General features: G+C 38.1%; 1 protein-coding gene across 1 annotated transcript in view; it reads right to left on the reverse strand.

Moving 5' to 3' along the window:
• Positions 1-7,027: 7,027 nt before the first annotated feature.
• LOC148025429 (26S proteasome non-ATPase regulatory subunit 1 homolog A-like) overlaps positions 7,028-21,067 on the reverse strand; it is a 36,778-nt gene continuing 22,738 nt past the window's right edge. The window contains exons 11-14 of the mRNA XM_087692557.1: positions 8,685-8,943; positions 8,363-8,595; positions 7,721-8,252; positions 7,028-7,634 (exon numbers count right to left, since the gene is read on the reverse strand). Coding sequence (XP_087548683.1) covers positions 7,314-7,634; positions 7,721-8,252; positions 8,363-8,595; positions 8,685-8,943 — 1,345 coding nt within the window. The 3' untranslated portion in view covers positions 7,028-7,313. The remainder of the gene's footprint in view (positions 7,635-7,720; positions 8,253-8,362; positions 8,596-8,684; positions 8,944-21,067) is intronic.

Consider the following 21,067-nt stretch of genomic DNA (forward strand, 5'->3'; position numbering starts at 1 on the left):
TACATCTAACCATGTTATCTCAATTTGAGAATAACAATGAAAATAAAATGAAAACAACTAATGATAGTAATGTTCATATTCCTAGGGGTTGCCAACGTGGGCTAATGTTATGTACCAAGAAAGTTATAAATAGCCCTCTTTGTAAATGTTGTACTCTCCTCAAGGCAAGAATATCTATCATGGGGTTGATCCAAGACGAGTATACTAAGAGAGAGAGAGAGTGTGTGTGTGTGTGTGTGAGAGAGAGAGAGAGAGAGAGAGTGAGAGAGAGAGCTAAGAATCAAAGCCATTTAGTTTACTTTTGACTTTTTTACTTCTCTAGTGATTAATACAATTACCCTTTACTTCTCTAGTGATTAATACAATTACCCTCTCTTCCACATTCGACCACTCATTCCCCTACACTTGGGCATGCAACACCCTCTACACACATCCACATAGGCCAATTGACTCATTTACATAAGCCACCACCCACTCGCCTACATAAAATAGTAGCACTCACCTACTTAGAATAAAAAGCACTTGTTCACATGGTGAAGCCCTAGCTCTCAAACACACCACCACTTGTTGTACACAAAACAAGTAGCACTCGTGCATACTAGGCCCTCAACTCCTACATGTAACCTTAAGAGTGCTTTTGCACACAACACTGATAGTATAGTGCACATAGATTAATGCACATTGGGACTCATGTACTTGCATGTAGTAGAATACTCCAGCACAAAAAATTATATTACCACCATTGCATAGCATGACACCTAATACTCTATCCATAATCACCACAAGGGCACTCAAACAAACAACTTAGAGTACTAATGCACATAAGATAATCCACATTAGGACTCGTGCACGCATGCTCTAGCACTCGTACCACTTTGAGACCACTCTTGCACATGGAATACGAAGCACACATTCTAATTGCATAGCATACTAAGGCCACATAGGAAATAATGCACTCTTATTTGAGCAATTGTGCACAATAGACACTTGGACACATTAGGTGCCTGCACACACAGCCCTTAGGCAATTATATGCACACAAACCCTAAATCCCACTTGCTTGTATAGACCCCACCACTTGGATGTTGGGGGTAAAGGCACCTCTGCCTAGCCGCCTGTGTATTACTATACTGACAGTACCCGCCACTGCACACTACAGGTGGGAGGCGCCCATCACCATCACTTTATTCTTTATTCTTTTAGTGATAGTTTGAATAAAGGAAGGCCCAATCACACATTGTGACTGTTGGAGTTCCCATTTGTGTCTCTCTCTCTTCTTGCTCTTGCTCTCCACCATAGCTCACTTCCAAGCAAGCTTCGATCCTTCTCACTTTTCAACTGGTATCAGAGCTTTGGATTAGAGCTTGATCATGGATTACTTCAACCCGGATTGAAGACCTAGAGCTTGGAGCTTCAATGCTAGCCATGGCTTCTTCCCCCCGAGGTAAGATTTCATCTCCCGCCTCTCCCTGGCCCTCATAGGCTCTTTGCAGGTGTTCCTTGGCTTCATTGGGCACCTTGTATGCCCCCATTTGCCCCTTTATCCTCAACATAACCAGTAGGCCCCACACTCAGCTCGCGTTTTTTTTGCGCTTGTTTCAAAATCTGGCTCAAAAATCCCATTTTTTCTTATATCTCGGGCATCCAGAACCCGATTTAGGCAAGTTAAGAGTCTAACTTCGGGTTTTTGGCACACTCCAGACGCAATGGCAATGTCAAATCTTCCAAATTCTAATCACAACATTTTCTACAACAGATCTGAGTTGATTTACAGCAAGAAAATGTTACGCTCTTAGCTTATGTGATACTCCCGAGGCTTGGTATTTAATGCCCAGATACTTTGGGGATGTTTACCTAATGTTTTGAGATGCTTTGAGACTTGGTTTGAGCTTCCATAGCTTGATTTGTGCAGGGATTTATTGATGTGCATTGTTTGGGCAGCAAGGTTTTATTAGGACAACTTACGCATAATGCTCTTTGTTGACATTCAAGTGTCCTATTGGATGTATTGATGCTTGGTCATCATGGTTTATGCCCGGATATGCTATTTGAGAGCAATTGAGCCTTGATTTGGATGGGGACACTTCGTTGTTGGTTGGGATTTATGCCACCTTGGTTGACAGGTTATTTTACCTCCGGTTTGGTTATGCCTATTGATTTCGTGCTATGTCTTTGGGATATGCAATGAAGTATTGACCTTTGGGGTACAACATCGAGCTTGTCTTTGGTTCTGGATCTTCATTTGAGCTTGAGCTCAGCTTTGGAATGCATTTGATGCTCCGTCTTGGATGTACATATGACATGTATGTTACCTATGTCTCATTGGTCTTGACATGCTTGGCCTATGCCACTACTACATGCTACTTACATTGTTTGGAGCTGATTGCCACTAGTATCTTGTCTTGGCTTGCATCTGGCTTCTTGGAACTTACTTGGGATATTTCTTGGTTTGCCAGAGTTTTATTTGGGATACAGTTGATGTCTATGGATGCTCTAATTGGAGGCTATAGAGCCTATATGCTCATGATGTCTTATTGATGTCTGGTCTTGGATCTTTCGTTACTAGTGCTCTCATATCCCCTTCTTGAGCTTCTTGGCTTGATCCATATGGCTTTTGTGCTAGTGGAAGCATCATTGGATATTTGACAAACATTGAGTAGGTGGTTTATGCTATTGAGCTTTGAGTCTTCTGAGACTGGGATCCTCTTCACTCGAACGTTGCATGGTTGATATGCCGTGGTCTGCATACATGTACTTGGGCTAATTCACGCTTCGCACTCCCTAAGAATACACCTCTTTGTGCCAGGTCTTGCCAATGTTGTGTACACTTTGCTCTACTACAGAGGGGATGTGCCAGCTTATTGACGGATTCGTTTGGCATGCTTAAGTGTTTGCTCGATGTCCGTATGACTGTTATATGCTAATTTATGCCCGCTTGGTGCTGGTTATACTTTGACAGTCAGTGGGGCTGACTTGGTGTATTGATTTTACCTACACTTTGCTCTCATTGTACCTAGACGTAATTTATTACAAGCTGTTATGTATGGACTGATGTGAAATTTTCATGCTGAATCATCCTGATTTTATGTACTTTTGATAATACTTGGTGGGCAGCATCATCAGCTATCAGTTCGTGGTCATTTTGCCTTGGTTTTGGTGGTATTTTTGATTGTTTACAGTAGAAAACAACAAGCAATTTTGAACTGTCTGCACCATTTTGGACTACAGTATGACATCTTTCACTAATAGTGCTATCTTCAACATCACTAAGCTTGATGGTACGAATTATGCCTATTGGAAGAGCCAAGTTTGACAGGTATTGGTGCAAAAATCATAGATAAAGCCACTCACGATGCATGGCGAGCAACCTAAAACTATGACTGATGACGAATGGGATGAGCTTGATGAGTTATGCAAGTCCACCCTCATCTTGTCTCTCACTGAATAGGTGCATTACAATGTGGCTGAGGAAGCACAGAGTGCTTGTCCACTTTGGGATAAAATTAAGAACCTCTATAACAAGAAAAGTCCAGCAAGTCAAATGTATTGGTTGAAGCAGCTTATGGACCTGCGCATGAAGGAGAATATGACAATGTCTACTCATTTGAGCCAGTTCCATGCTATTCTCAAAAACTTGACTTTGCAGGGTATTACCTTTAATGATGAGGTTACTCCATTGTTTTTTATTGGGACTCTAAGTGAGTCATGGGATGTATTCCGCACTGCCTTATGTCCTACTGCTACCATTTTGAACTTGCCTGATGTAGAGAGTGCTCTTCTACAGGAGAGACCAACCGTAAAAACTTGGATACCTCTCGTGTGTCACATGCTTTGATTATTAGAGGTAGAGATAGTAATGGCAAGAATGACCGTGGGAATGGCCGTGGCAGAGACTTGCAAAAGTCTAGGTCTAAGCCACGTGCTAAGTCATGTAGCGAGTCTCGTGGGAGAAATGCTAATGTGGCATGTCATCATTGCAGCAAAAAGGGTCATATATGCCCAGAGTGTCATGAGTTGCGCAATGAAAAGCGCAAAGAGAAGGGAAAAGACAAAGTACAAGAAAAGTCCTCTGATCGCATCATTATGCCTACAAAATCTAGTGTGAAAATGGAGGAGATAAATGTCATGCAGACTCATGACTCTGATGAGTACATACTTGCAGCTAGTTCATGTGATACGTCGTTGACCCAAGCTCACTCTATGTATGCGCAGTGCTGGATTTTAAATTCTAGTGCTTCATTTCATATTACACTATGCCATGAGTCGTTCCACTCCTACCGCACTGTCTCTGATTCAATTTGCTTAGGTGATGACATGTCACTTGCTATTGTTGGCATTGGGGATGTACGGCTGCAGTTCTCTATTGGCAGCACTTTTTTGATACAGGATGTATGTCATGTCCCTGCATTTACACGCAGTCTTATGTATGCAAGGCAGCTTGATGATGTTGGGCTTCATGTTTCATATGGAAATTCTGCCTGGAAAATCACCCGTGGTAGACTTGTGCTTGCTAGAGGTGCCAAAGCTGGCAACCTCTATCCTCTTGTAGTTGATGGATTCTTTGTTGACCATGTTTTGCCAGTGGGTTCCATCCCACATGTATCTCTTTGGCATGCCCGTTTGGGCCATATGTCCTTAAAGGGAATGAAAATGCTTTCTGGTTTGGCGTACTTACCGCCCCTTGACTACACATGTTTTAATTCATGTGAATATTGTCTTTATGACAGACAGACTATGAATACACATAAGAAGTCTGGTAGGACACGCATGAGTGAGCCCCTGGCATTGGTAACATTCGGATGTCTATGGACCCATGCCCTGTCAGTCTATGGGTGGTTCAAAGTATTTTGTGATGTTCATTGATGATTTTTCGCGTAAAGTCTGGGCTTACCCCATTAAGCTTAAGTCCAATGTCTTGGCTATATTTCAGAGATGGCTTGCATTTGTTGAAAACCAGACTGAGCATAGGCTCAAATGCCTTAGGATTGACAATGGTAGAGAATATGTGTCACGTGCTTTTGAGCAACTATGTGAGGAGAGGGGTATTAAGCATCAATTGACTACCCCCTATACTCCACCCCAAAATGGTTTGGCTGAGCGGATGAATAGAATCATCCAAAAGCGTGTACGCAATATGCTTAGCCATGTAGGCTTACCATAAAGCTTTAGAGCTGAGATAGTCAATACAGTTGTGCATATCATAGTTGAGAAGTGTGATTTATTCTTTCAAATGAAACAGATGGTAGGGGAGGCTTTGTATCAGGATACAAAAGGTAAGAGGATGGATGAGATCCTTGTGAGCCGGAGTGGTGTTGCCCTTTGCGATATAAGATAATCTCCTCTTGCTTCTTCGTTTCACTCCCTCTTTTTCTTCACCCTCTTCCTCTCTATCCTCTTCTTTTCGTCTACTTCTTTTCTTCTCTATTTTCTCTCTTTCTCTCCTCCTCTTCTTTTCGTTTGAATTTCCAGGTTGCAGAGGAGGTATGGACTGGAAAACCTCCATCTTATGCATATCTACGTGTCTTTGGATATGAGACATTCTGCTATGTGCCCAAAGACAAGCGCACTAAGTTGGATCCTAAGAGTGTCAAATGCATTTTCCTTGGCTATGGAGATGCAGGCGAGATGGGTTACCGCCTCTAGGATCCGCAAGCGCAAAAAGTCATCCGCAGCCATGATGTAGTCTTCCATGAAGACAAGATGCATAAGAAGCCTGAGAAGGTGGTAGATACGCAAGGTTATATAATAACATGGAATCATGTATTCCATACATGTATTAAAACATTGAGATGCACTATCATTATATCAAGGAGATACTCTTTACAAGAGAGATTAGCTTGGCCCATGTACTAACATATGACCACCTCGCAAGTCTTTTCACAAAGGATTTGTCTCGTGAAAATTTGAAAGCTTTTCGCAAAACCATGCAATCACTTGCCTTTGTGCATTGATCTAGTCCACCATGCATAGCACTTTCTTAAATACGTCTTGTTCACTATATCACTTCCAAGAGATATTGCTTTCATATTTCGATAGTGATATTTGTGAAACTCCCCTTTATACCTTGATCTAGTCCACCATATATAACACTTTCTTATATGGAAGTCTCGTTCATTGCATCACTCCCGAGAGGAAATTGGCTCTATATTTCAATAGTGATGTTTGTGAACACTTGCGATGACCAAATCATTCCTCTTTTAGGAGGTTTTTTTCTTGACTTTCTCTATTGATACCTCTCAATACACTTTGAGTTTTGCTCTCTCAAGCTTCTTCTCCAAGCTGTGTACTTGCATTCCAAACCTAAATCAAACTTAGATTAATATTAATTTATAGCATAAGGTGTCAAATTAATGTAATAATTGCTCATCTAAGAAATTAAAGATGTTAGAAGAATATTCATCAATTATATTATCATTAGGTTCTATCATGAGTTAATAATAAAATTTTATTTTCTTAGAAGTTTGCCTCTACATAAGCTCTATCACTGAAGAGCAAGTGGTGTAACATTCACGACCACAATCTTGGTTTTATTTCTTCTACAAGCTAGCACCGATCATACTTCTAAACTCATAAGCCAAAAGTATATTTTCACCACATTTTTATACGGAAGTATATTCTTGATTGTGGATCCCATAACTCTAAAGGTGAAGACCTAAAGGTGAAGACATCAAACCTAGCGGAACTTTGAAGAAGAATTCCGAAGTGAAAGAGCCTTGTAATACCTTCCCTCTCCTCCATATTTTGATGACCGATCCATCGATGCTGGTATTTGTTTTTGAGTTCGACCATCAAAGTCTTACAAAGATTGAGATCATGTCATGCCAAAATAGGCCAAGCAAGATGTATGGCCAAAGCTACCATAATCCATGATTAGTACAAGAGGCAAGCCCAACAAGGCAATATTTGAAATTTGTCATCTTTCAATACTACACTAACCTGAAAACAAAATGCAAAGCCCCAACATGAATAAACAATCAGAAGGTTATCTGAAGGGAAGCGAAAAAAGTGCAACAGATGAATTGTAGACATACTTATAATTTACCACTCTGTTAGACACTTCTTGCAACGATAACCATGGTAAAAAGGCCCAGAAATCAAAAACCAGTGCTTCTGAAAATGAAGCATATGTAAAGAATACAAGAAAATATGAAAAATTGGTTAATATCCTGCAATTTAACCTCTTCGCAACAGTTGCAATGGGTTGTTCAATGATAACAGATTTTCCTATTTGGCACCTAAAGATTGTTTGATGATTATAACTTTTCCTCTTGGCCCCTTCACCTGTCACACACTGTAGATTATACAGACAAAGGGTCATGACACGTATTCAAATGGTTGAGGTGGTTGAGGCTCCACTTCATCTCCCATCATATTTGATTGTCCTGCTTGTGCAGTCGATGTACTGGCAGGAGCTGAGGAGGCAGGCGCATCTGTTGATACCAGAACCTCTGGCTGTGATGGTTCTAGATCTTTTAGCATTACGAAGCCAGAAGGAACTGGCTTTATTGGGACATACCGACACCCCTCAGGAAACTTGATAACTTTCTCTTGTGCAGGAACCACCCTTGCAGGATTATACAAGACTTCTCCAGACTGCTGTTCAACCTCGGGTTTTTTCTCCACAGAAGCTTCCACCTGGACACATGTAAAACAGTTCACTAATAAGCTGCAAGCTTTACACCTTAATTGAATGACATTTTTTGACATTAACAGTAAATTACCTGCATTGCATCACTATCCTTTCCCTCTTCCTTTGTAGACTTGATGGATTTATGGGTTCCATTCACTTGGTTTAGCAGGGAGTCCTCAACAGGTAATTTCTCATTTGCCTGTTTCAATTCAGCTTCTTTTTTGGCTCTGGCCTTTGCACGAGCAGATGTTGACAAAACTGCTGTTGGTAATTTTATTGCTGATGTGGTTACAGGTAGAGTGGTGGGTGGAGGATACCCAAACATGGAAGGCTTGGCATCAGAATAGAAGGCAAACTTTGGCATGTTCAGCTCGTGGTTAAGCCCTATAAAAGCTGTGGGGGCAAAAGATAGACTCAAAAAGTAGATCAATGGGTACCAATACCAGAACTGGCTAAAAACTGCCATGCCAACCACAGCAGTTATCCTGTCATGCTTTGTTCTTGATTGTAGTGCAATTGTTACGTTGCGACCACCAGCATCAAGAATTCCAGACGCCAAAATGGCACCCATTTTACTCATTGTGTCTTCATGCTTGTCCAAGATTATCTTCTCCAATTGACGCCTGTTGTTCAGACAAAATCAGGCCCTCAGCTGGACAGAACTAGAAAACTGCAAATGCCAAATCTCACGCAAACTGCCAAATAAGAAAAAAACAACAAATGCAGAACCTACCGAAAGCTGCCAACCCGAGGTTCCCGAGCTTCTGTAGTTTGAATAAGGACCATAGCCATTGCAATCAATGCCCCTTGTCGAACAAAATCAACCACATCAGATGTGAGAGGCTCCAATAAAGAGATGGCTTCTGAGGAAGCAGTGCCAGCACATGAGATACCCACTGCTAGGGCAGCTCCATATCTAACATGTGCATTGTAAGACTCAGATAATAGAGACACTATCCGTGGAGTCTGCTTGAGGAGAGAAAAAAATCATATCAAGTCCATATAAACTGTCCCTAAACTTAAATAACTGAATCTCTTGAGAATGCACTTGTTACCTGCTCAGGTTCAGAATACAATACAAAACCAAGGGCTAGCACTGCTGTTCTCCGCACATCATCGCTGACATCTGACACGGCAAAATGCAAAAGACGACGTATAGCCTTGTTGTTTGCTGTCCCTCTATATGCGAGGGCTAGAGCATACATACCCCCGTAACGGAGGATGGGATCTTGATCTCGAGTCATTTGTTCAATAAGGGTATCTGCCTCCTCCTCTCTTCCATATACAATAAGAGCTATCCCCAAAGCAAGGCCCCTGTAAATCATGCAACAGCAATGAACATGATGCAATTAAGAAACATACCAGTTTCATTCTAGCTTCACATGTCAGATTTTCTTAGGAGAAGCTACACACTAAAGCTTCATACAAACTGCTTGCATTCAAATAGCTCACATGTTAACATACTTCCAGTGATGTAAACACATAAAATGTTGTGAATGCTGATACATCTGTGCATACACAAGCATATATGCAATACTCTAACAAAATTAATTATCGAATTTGTTTTCTTTGTAATTAATAGATATTTAGAAAACTGCATTAGAACTGACCACTGACGAGTGGTCACAATTTAAGTTGGATCCACAAAAAGAATTACAAGAAAGATACCATACACTTCCACCTATATGACCCACTTAGGCACCTAAAACCAGAACTCATGCGTATCAATGGGCACCTAAAACCAAAACTCAAGTGTATCAAGGTCAAACTCACATATAGAAAGGATAAATGTATTGGAGTGTAGGTTTGATCCCCCAAAATAGACAGTTACAATCACCAAGATGGCAAGATCATAAAAAATGTGTAATGTACATATGTAGATTGAAAGTTTAAAATACATGTATTTTTACAAAGAAAAACTCACCTAAGAATTGTTTTTATAATGTGCTCGAAAAGAGTTTACGTGATACCTATATTGGCGGATCCCTAAATTTCATGAGCCTCAAATTGATCTAAAAATACTAATCTCAAACAATAGAAATAGCATTCAACAAATAGTAAATATGTGTTCTGATAGTTCTTACTAACTTTGGTAGTTTTTCATCCTTCATAGTTCTCAGCCAAATTAGAAAATCCATAAAGAAGAGACGAGTGACACGACTTGTCACTTGCACTTTTAAGTATCTGAACAGTTGCCCCACTTCAAGACATGTGGTTGGACACCAAATCAAGCTGGTGATGGATGGAAGCATCGGATAATGGAGAAATGTCACTAGAAGTTGGAGTGCTGCAATCTACAAAGAATGAATGACCAATCATTGCAACTATTATGGGCATGGCAAGTGCTCTTTGAGAGCCAAGTGATTGCTCTCACAACTTACAAGAGAAATTTTTGAAAGAAAATTTGAACTAGAACTTGATTGCGAGATAACTCAATTAAAAGAGAATTGCTCACAAGAGTGTGGCTTGATTACAAGACAAGACTCCATACAAGACAAGGCTAGGACAAGACAAGAGTTGGAAGAGAACTTACCTCGCAAGAGCCTCACAACTAGTGTTGGCAAGATTTAAAGGCCTTGTAGCCCATGACCCCTATTTATACTAAATCCTAAGGAGGTCAAGGGGGGGACATGTCATTACAAGAAGATGCCACATGGCCTGACATGCACATTGGCACATGGCATGACATGCATACTGATAGAAAAGATTTGGGTTCCTAAAATCGGATGGGTCTCTTAGCAACTAGCTAGCGTTAGTAATTTCGAGTCTCTCTTTTTAGGGGGCCGCAATCACAAACAATATTATCAGCTAGCCCGTGGTGCCGATATACTGGTTCCAATAAGAGCCTTGTTGTCCCTTCTCCATTGACACTCTTGCTTGTTGGGATAAAGTGTCATTTTTGTGAATCAATCAACCACCACCAAGATATAATCGTAACCTTTGGAAAAAGGTAGTTCAACAATGAAGTCCATGGATAAGGATAACCATGGGTTACTTGGAATAGGTAATGGTTGAAAAAGGCCATGAGGTCAATGATGAGGGGCTTTAACTCAATTGCACATGTCACAAGAATGCACAAAGTCCTTGCCTAGTTTCCACATCTGCAGCTATCAAAAATCCCTTGAAACAAGCTTGATTGTCTTGTTAACCCCAAAATGCACTATCAAGAAAAGATCATGTCTCTTCTCAAGTATATCCACTTGCAAAGAACTAGGAGGAATGTAGAGGAGTTCTTTATAATAGAGCAGCCCATCATTATCCTAAAAATCCCTTTGAGTTTGTTCTTGACCTTGATGTAATTACCTCTTTATGTCCTTCACAAATGAGTCTCTTGTAATTTCCTCTCGACCTTTAATAAGAACATAGTTGACAAGTACGAAAGATACAATGTGATACGGCACAATAAAATATGGTACTAAATGATACATTATGATTTTATAAGGTTTGGTACTATATTAGTATGAAAAAAAATTAATGTGTTTTTTTAAAAAAAACCATAAATCATTAAATGATAGAACACAATACACATGTTTAAAGTGGAAATAGCCATTTCATTACAAAATAAGATGAATATATGAGTGGCCATCTGGCATCGCAATCACATGGGCTACGCACAATATGCGATACAGCTAGAGTCTAGTACATACACGGTCCATGGATGATGCATCATAGTGCATGTGCATACAATGATAGTAGATACAAAAAAGAGAGACCTATGAATCTATGATGAGGCATCACTATCATCATCATCAAAACCATCTGCATGCTCATCAAGAGAATCTGAATATGACTCCTTAGTATCGGATGATGAGACATTCTCATACACACCCTCGCTAATGAGACTACCATCATCATCAAATGATGGCTCCCTAGATGCCAGCTATTAAGGCAAGGGGACAATGTCATCATGAGGCACAAGATGTGGGCTACTAGAGCCCCGCCTTTCATATATCTAGTAGCCCCGCCTTACATATATCTACAAGCCACTTAAACCACCCCTCCTCAATGTCGGAGACGAACGACCATGCCCCTGCTACCAACTCGAACTCCTCACCCACAAGCACGCTAACTGCAAGTGTCACAAGTATCTGCTGCTATAAGCTCTCTATAGAGCTCTGCAAAAATCTCCTCCTCCTTATCCACCTACTCATGTACACTCAAAAAAGTGTTGCCCGTCAACTTGAATGTATGAGCATTCTCCTACACAATGCATATAAGATTGTAAATGCTAAAGGCTAAATTGTTAAGTATAAACTTTAAAGTTTAAAACAACAAAGTTTAAATTATATATGATTAAGTGTTTATCTGCTTTGGACCACCTATACTCATCATAGCCCTCATCATGCATATGTTAGTGCCGCAATAGACTAGCCAATCTAATTGTCGTATACTAAGCCGATTGCAAATCTTCGTGTAAATGAGAGAATAGGTACTCAAGTTTCTCTCACATGCACCAAAAAAACAATTCTAAGCAAGAACTCTCATGGCTAAGAGCTAATAGATCTGCAATGCATATCCAAAGTTTTACCACTGAAATAAAGACTTCACAATTCTGTCTCTCCTTCAACAAGTGGAAGAAACAAAGGCCGCATGTCCTCTCTAATCCACATAGCATCCCAGCTCCTCCACCACTCCATTGTGGTCATCCACAAGAACCACACGACTCAAATAAGCAAGCTGATACATATGGAGCTCTTTATTATCCATTACCGCCACAACTTGTAGACCAGATATATCAAAGCGGCAAAAGCATGGATCGGCTTATGCATGCATATCCATCTCCTCTCTACTACCTCTAGAATATGTGCACACTATCTCTGAGATCACCGTGTAAGCACGTGCCTCCACCAATACTGCTTTAAAGAAGTCAACGAGAAGGCCCATGGTGGACCCCTCGCAATCACTCATATATGACACCCTATAAAAGGGAGTCATAACAATGACAACAACATGGACTTTCTGACAAAACTACTCATTAAGGCACAAGAGCTACATGGCTTTGGCCTTTGTCTCATGCTCATCCCACTCATTTCATAGAGTGAACGCCGCTATCTAGTGCAAAGTGGATCACACCTCATAAAGGCGCTCGAGCAACAACCACATGTAAGCAAACCAAGAAGATTTCTTTGACTTGAGTGTGCTATGTTCACCGTATATCGCAAGCACCTTTATCTTTACCTTGAAGAAGGTGACAACTCATGTAGCTTTGTCGACCATCCTCTCAACCTACTTGAGCCTCCCAATGTCCTCCATGAGCAAGCCTAAGCAATGACTTGCACATGGAATCCACACTATCGTGGAAAACTCGGCCTCAAGCAAACGGCCCATACGCCAATAATTGTCCGTAATAACTTGCACCACATTCGAGGGGCCCACCTACAAACACATTACAAGTAACAATACTTGGAAATTAGAGAGAGAGAGAGAGAGAGAGAGAGAGAGAGAGAAAGTTGAGCCTTTTAAGTTTCAACTTTCAAGATTCAAGAATGAAGAGAGATAGGGATTGGAGGAAAAGAGAGAATCAAGATAGATATTAGAGAGAATAGGAAGATAGTTAGTTATGCAAAAATTATAATGAAAGAAAGTGAAACAAATTTAAAAGGCAATGAAAGCTTGCCGAATGTGGCGCTAGATAAATGCACTTGTTGTTTTCCTCCCCCTCTTGCCAATATCTACAACCCGCAAAAAGTAAGTGCCGAGTGGACATGAGACAAATATATTAATGATATACCATTTCTTATAATCACTCCATCCGTCAATGAGAATGGAGCAACCATATTTTATCCATGCGGCCCAAATAGGATCAAGGGCTCTATCAATCCTCTCCTTCTCTTCGTCAATCTTTTTCGTCCTCACGTCGTTGTATATGATACCGGTCCATCCTTCACATAGACCCACATTGGCAATGGCTTTTACCATCTTCTATTGCTCTTACTTTAGAACATTGGATGCAAAATTACACTCACTCACCGTGCATGCAATTTCAATGTGCGCAAGTCGTTGCTTTTCTCTAAAAATGACAACCAATCCACACACATGAGCAAGAGCTTGAGAGAGAAAGGATTATCTATCCAGTGCCGTATGAGCCTCCACCTTCTGTCTTTTTCCGAAGCCGAATGCAGATATGGAGCCTCCGCTACCAATGATAGAGGTCTCTCCCCTATAGATTGAAGATACACCCACATTCGATACTTCCTAGTTAGTAGCCATAGGAGTTGATGCCAATACACTACTTCCTTCTCTTATTGTGGATCCCCCTCTCATCTTGGCGAAAATCTCATCCGCGATGTAATGAAGAGACAAGTGTCTCTACACTTGTCATTTTCATCTAACACTTGTCATTTGTAACCTATATTTTTCACTTTTTAAGCATCTAAGCCCAACAACTATATATTGAAAATCTCTCTCTTCATTTAAAACAAACTCTCATGTTGAAATTTCAACCGCGTGCTTTTTAAGCATCCAAGCCTCACAACTATATATTGGAGGTCTCTCTCTTCATTTAAAACAAACTCTCATGTTGAAATTTCAACCGCACGCTTTGTACTCTTCCATCGCTCTCTCATCCGAGAAACACTTTCTACTCAATGGTGGTTGAATCTCCAAATATGCTTTTAACAAAGAAAAACAATGCTAAAAGAGACTTCAAGCCTAGAGAGAAGAGTGTCAAGTTTGATGTTTTCTATGGTAAGACAAATTCTCACAATGATGTGTCTTTTACTAGAAATTTGATGGTGAAGATTATACAGAAAATGCATCTGATGGATGCGACTTTGAATTGGTGGCTCAAAGTTGTTCAAGAGGAAAATAAACCCCCAAGTCTTGGAAAGAGTTTAAGGAAATGTTCAACAAAAAGTTTTGCCTTCATAATTTAAAGCTGGTGTGCAACAAGAATGGGATGAGCTGAAGAAAAGCCATAGAGACAATGTTGAAACATATATCAACAAGTTTACAGCTATTTCTCTTAAGTTTGCATCTCTTAATTAAATATCTTTCAATATGTAGATGAGAAAGTTTGTCCATGGATTATATCCGACGATACAGTGAGTTGTCAAGATGACAAAGCTTGATACTTTGGAAGTAGCCCAAGATGCAACATTAGAAGCTGAAGAAATGCATATATCATGGGTGCTTAGTAAAGTCTCAAAAAAAGAATCACAAAGAAAAAAGATCAAGAATGTTCGACCAAAACAAGGTAGATAAACAAGAACCAACGCATAAGGATGGAGGTAGACTACTTTTGTCATCCAAAAAGAAGCTAGCACATTAGCAGTTAGTAGAATATACAAGAGAATGACGATGTTTCTCTTGTGAAAAAAAAAGGCACATGGTTGGCCAATGCCCTAATAAGGCAAAGAAGAAAAACTAGTCAATGCCCTAATAAGGCAATAAAGAAAAACCAGCCCCAAAAGACTTATTAAGCAAATGTTGTACCAAAGGAATCCTTGCAATAGGATGAAACTCCGTCAGAGAAAAGAAAGCTTTTTATGGCTTGGGATAAGATTGCTAATCAACTTATTCTCATACATTTTGATACAAGGGCTACATATCATTATATCCATCCTCGATTGTTGAAGCTCTACATCTACCGAAGGAGAAGTTTTGAAGACCAAAAATGTCAAGTGCTGCTTTTCAAGAAATGGAGTCTAAAGTTACTCCCATTCTTGGGAAACTACAAATTGAGATAGGAGATTATGTAGATCATGAGAGTTTTGTCGTGGGAGGTCTTGGTCATTGTGATGTTATATTAGAAATAGCTTGGCACAAAAGAATAGATCTAGCCATTGATTGGAATCAAAATAAGTTTAGATTCCCTTTCAAGGGTAAAAATGTATCTTTTGATGTGGGGGTGAAAGGAAACTCTATTCCCATCTTATTCCATATACAAATTTGTAAAGCAATGAAAAAGTCTATTTTCGAATACATGATTTTGTTGAGAAGGCTGTACGTGAGCTGAGCTGAGAGTGAAGGTGCAGAGAGTTGAGAGCAGTAGAGTGAGAGAGTGAACACGACACTTGATGTTTGGTACAAAGATTTGCGTACCACATTTTAGGTTTTGAATATATATAAAGTACAAAAGTGAAAGGGTGTGTTCACACCCGAACAATGTAAAAGGCATCGTGTGCCTTTATTCCCAACAGACTTTTATCAAAGATTCTAACAAAGAGTCTACAATTGAAGAATCTATTTCAAATATGAATAAGGACGGAATGAGTTTCTTAAAGGAGTATGAAGATTCTTTTCCAAATACTTTACTTGATGAGTTACCACCAGAGAGACCAAAAGATAACACATAGATCTCATTCCTAGAAGCTCATCTCCAAATAGAGCACCCTATCATGTGAGTCCAACATAACAAGAGAAAATTATGAAGCAAGTGAATGAGCTCCTGGAAAGCATCTAATAAGATCAAGTTTCTCACCTTTTTTATCTGCAGTTTTCTTGGTGCAGAAGAAAGATGAATCTTGGTGCATGTGTATTGACTACAAGGTCCTTGACAAAATTACTATTCGAAGTAAATTTTCCATTCCAAGAACTAATGATATCTTGAATAGATTGGATTGATCCAAAGTATTCAGCCGGATTGACTTAAAGAGTAGCTGCCATTAGATAAGGATCGCTCCTCAAGATATTTATAAAACAACATTCAGGACAACTTTTGGTTTGTATGAGTTTCTTGTGCTACCATTTGGTCTCACCAATGCTCCAGGCAACCTTTAATAGAATGATTAAAAAAATCTTTAGTACACATTAAAAGTTTACATGTACTTTCTTTGATGATATTTTGGTTCATTCAAAAGATGAGGAAGAGTATACGCAACACTTAAAAATATTTTTTAAAAACTCCGCAAACACAAACTTTATGTAAATGGCAAAAAGAGTGAATTTTTCCCAGAAGAGATTCCCTACTTTGGCCAAATTGTATCCAAACATGAGATTCGGATGAAAGACTATTGCAGAATGGCCAAAATTGACTAGTGTTCATAAAGTTTGAAGTTTCTTGGAATTATGCTCTTAATGCAATAGATTCATTAAATGGTTTACAGCAGTTGCTGGACCATTACATAATTTAACTAAGAAAGTAATGGCATTCCGATAGACCAAACTAAAAAAGAAAGCTTTTGAAGCTCTAAAGTTGTATATAGGCAAAGAACATGTTTTGATTATACCTAATTTATAGAAAACTTTCTTTGTGAAATGTGATGCTTCAAGAGACTGCATTCTTATAATCTTAAACCAAAAAGGACATGCAGTTACTTATGCAAGCAGAAGGGTGCAAAACGCAAAAAGAAATGCTACTACCTACAAAAAGAAGTTAATGGCCATCATTCAAGCTTTAAAATATTTAAGATACTATCTTTTAGATTGAGAATTTCTCATCAAGATGGACCATGACAGTTTGAGACATTTTCTAAACCAACCAAAGATTTCTAAAAAGCATATTCGATGGGCCAATTATTTTACTCAATTTAACTTTTAAATACTACATATTCCTAGAAAACAAAATAAAGAAATAGATGCCCCGTCAAGAAGACCTCAAACTCATGCTGTGTCCATGACTCATCATACAAATTTCACTAGTATGAGGAACATGTATGCTTCTGATAAAGATTTTAAAATCAATTGAAAAAACTTACAACTTTTTAAAAGGATAAACTCTTATGTTATTAAACATTATTTATTTATTATGGAGAATAAGCTATGTATTACTAAAGATTTCACGCCTAAAGTAATGGAAATTCGAATATCATGTGGCGCCTTACATGGCTCATCGTGGCACTTTGATCATAACCAAGACACTTGAAATGTATTTCTTTTGGCCAAGTCTTTGATGAGACATTGAGCAATTTGTCAAAGAATATCTTATGTGCCAAAAAGATTAAGTTTGATCATAAAAAGCATGTATGACTTTTGCAACCATCAACGATTCCAAGCTAACATTGTGAAAGCACTACTATGGATTTTGTTTTTGGCTTATCAAAATCAACAAACGGCAGTGAATCAAGAAGACTATCAAGTCTCGACATATGGCTAAAATATTTATTCAACAAATCTTTAAGTATAATGGGTTACCACAATCCATTGTGAGTAATAGAGATCCATGAACCGCTAGTCTCTCTCTTGGCGAGCTTTTTTTGAAAATTTGGATACAAAGCTTACATTTTCTTCTTATTATAATCCTTAAACAGATAGTCAAAGTGAGATAGTCAATCTCACAATATTGGATATTTGAAGTGCTATTACCATGAAGCCAACTAACAATGTGAGAAGTATATACCTTTGGTAGATATACATATAACAATACAATTCCTATTTCTACAAGTAAAGCACCATTTGAGATCATATACAGGAAACCACTCTTTACCTATTCTCAAAACCAAGAAGGAGAGATTTCATGCAGATAGTTCGTGTGTGATATGGATATAGCTTTCGTCGAAGTTAGACGAGCTATCCAAAGATCTTAAGAAAAACAAAAGAAAATAACAAATAAGCATCGAAGACAACTGATTTTACAAGAAGGAGATTGGGTGTAGCTGAGATTTGACAAAGCTCATCCAAGAAGCTCTGACAAGCCTTCATCCCAAGTCATTCAACTCACAACAAGAAATTATAAATCATTTCAAGTCACTGAAAAGATTAATGATGTTTGTTAGAGGTTACAACTTTTAAAGCATTGGAGAATATATCGTGCTTTTCATATCCATCTTTTGAAATCTTATAAAGGACCTTCACCATTTGAACATGTAATAAAAAATCTACCTTAAGTAGATAAACAAGAGGAGATACTTCAACCAGAGCAAATAGTTTTTTATATGATCAAGAAACAAGGAAGAAATATTTCTAAAAATTTTCATTTAGATTCTAAATGAATGCCAAAAGAGTATTTTAAAGACTATCTAAAAATACTTACAACTTATGAAAAAGTCGTAGGATCAAAAATACTTCAAGAAACGTTTTAAGGACAAGATTGATTTCAAGAGGAAGAGATGTAATAAATCATTTGTATATCAATTGTTACCAAGACATATTGGCTCAATGATTTCAAATTAATTTTATACTCGTGTACTTTGAAAGAAGATGGGAATTTTTATTTTTTAAGTGTTTTAAAATATAGTTAAATGTTCATCTTTCTACTTAAGGATGGCCAATGGCCAGAACACCCTATAATTATACTTAGGTCATCATTGACGATATGCCCAAGAGAAATTAAAAGTTTAGTCGGATGGGCAAATTGACCAAAAAGCTAAGATGAATAAGACTTTTACACTCATAGTCACATTGACTAAAAGCCTATATAATGAGTGATTTCAAAAAATAAAACCAGATGCTCATAATCGAAGAAACAAACTATGAACCAGTGAACCTATATAATGAAACTCTCCAAAAGCTAAATTCAATAACTCCTAAAATTTTGGAGATTACTATTTTTAAAAGTCACTTAAATGAAAATTATGTTCACGACAAAGGCTTTTAAATTTTGCAAGAAACAATTTTGTCTTCAGCAACTATCTCAAATTCTTAACTATTTCAAAGATTTTTAAAATAAAAGGTTTAAAAGCTTATTTCTCTAGAAAAGTATCATGTGACATCTAAAAGAGGACATGTGTTGTTTTGAAGAGAGAAGTGACCATACACTTGTCATTTTCAACAAACACTTGTTCTTTATAGTCTCTATTTTCTACTTTTTAAGTACTCAAACCCCACACCTATATATCGAAGGTCTCTTTCTTCATTTGAAACAAGCTCTCATGCTGAAATTTCAACCATATGCTTTGTACTCTCCTATCTATCTCTCATCCAAGAAACACTTTTTACTTAGCTTGATTTAATGCAAGCACTAAAAAGAAAATTTACTTATAGCCCGAAGTTTGCAAAAATCACAACTCTAATTAGAGTTTCAAATCCCTAATTCTCATTGTAGTAAATCAGCCCTTTGGTATATGGTTCAAGCACTTGATGCATGTGGTTTTGTTTCAATAAATTTTCGAAAAGGAGAAGGGCTAAGGCCTAGTTCTCCTCTCAACATGATATCAACTCTCTCTCTCTCTCTCTCTCTCTCTCTCTCTCTCTCTCTTTTCTAATTTTCATGGTGATAATTAACCAAGTTGATTAAGTTCAAAGTATTATCATCTCACATTCTTCCCCGCACTTACAGTTTTAAAATCAAGAAAATAGAGTATAAATTTTTTATAGTAATCTTATTCAATCCTCTATGATCGACACACATATAGAGAGATACATCTTTCTTCTTGCAAATAGAATTAGAGCACTTGCTAGAGATATTGAATGACGTATAAATCCCTTAGCAAGATTCTCATCAATATATTTCTTGAGTCCTACTAATTTATCTTTGAATAGCTTATAGATGGTGCTAAAAGAAGATTGAGCTCTTTCTTGTACATCTATTGCACAATCATAAGGTTGGTATTCCAGTAGCATATTCGCATTATTCTTTTCAAACACATCCTTAAACTCGGCATATTGAGTTGGGAGTATGTCCAAGCTTTTATCCTTTGGCTTCTCCATTCGATTTGTATAAATAAAAAAGGATAGATTCTTCTTTGCTTGACGCATGAAAGTCTTTGCCTCAACGTATATTGATCGAGAATTCTTCCTTTTATTATGTTGCACTCACCTTGGTTCAACCATTCTAGACCTCCAACTGATGTCGAGATCATGTAATTCTAACCAATGTAGCCCAATAACAATGGAACTATTTGGGCGATGGATTACATTGAAGACTATATCTAATACAAAACTCCCTAGGGTAACTTTCATGGTTTAAGTCTCATACCTAAAGTCTCCTAAAGCAAAAGGTCACATTCAATTACTTGAGAGAAAAAGTGAACGTATCTTTAGCATAGTGAGCAAAAAATCTTTGACATCATCATTCAATCTCCAACAAAATTGACCAATAAAATAATCCTCATGCCATGTTAAATTACATGTGAGTTGTCAAAATTCTAATGCATATACCAAGGCGGATCTCAACCCTTGGTGTAGATTTCTAATCTTTGTTTCAACAACTCTAGTTCTGTTTACTTTACCAAAAGTAGTAGAGAACTCTTGTACGAAAGTCTCAAAATTAAATAGTAATGGGGATTCCTTCTCAAGCAAGGGGACAAAGGACTTACAAGCAAAGAGGATTAATACGGACTAAATCCACCAAAATAACAAATATAATCAACCATATCACATGATCATAAAAAGTCTGTAAAATGTGCATATATAGGCTCAAAGTTTAAAATGCACATATATTTGCATAGAAGACTTATATAAGGATTCTAAAACTATATTTCTAGTATAGTCAAAAAGACCTTTTATATGATAGTCATATTAGGAACCCCTAAACTTTACAAAATTCCTATATTTTAGGAAATCCCTAAATTTAGGGAGCCTCAAATTGGCCTAAAAATGCTAATACTAATAAATTAAA

The sequence above is a fragment of the Lygodium microphyllum genome, chromosome 14 (assembly GCF_053477565.2).
Source record: "Lygodium microphyllum isolate KBCC chromosome 14, Lygodium_microphyllum_v1.1.10, whole genome shotgun sequence".
NCBI classification, from domain to species: Eukaryota; Viridiplantae; Streptophyta; class Polypodiopsida; order Schizaeales; family Lygodiaceae; genus Lygodium; species Lygodium microphyllum.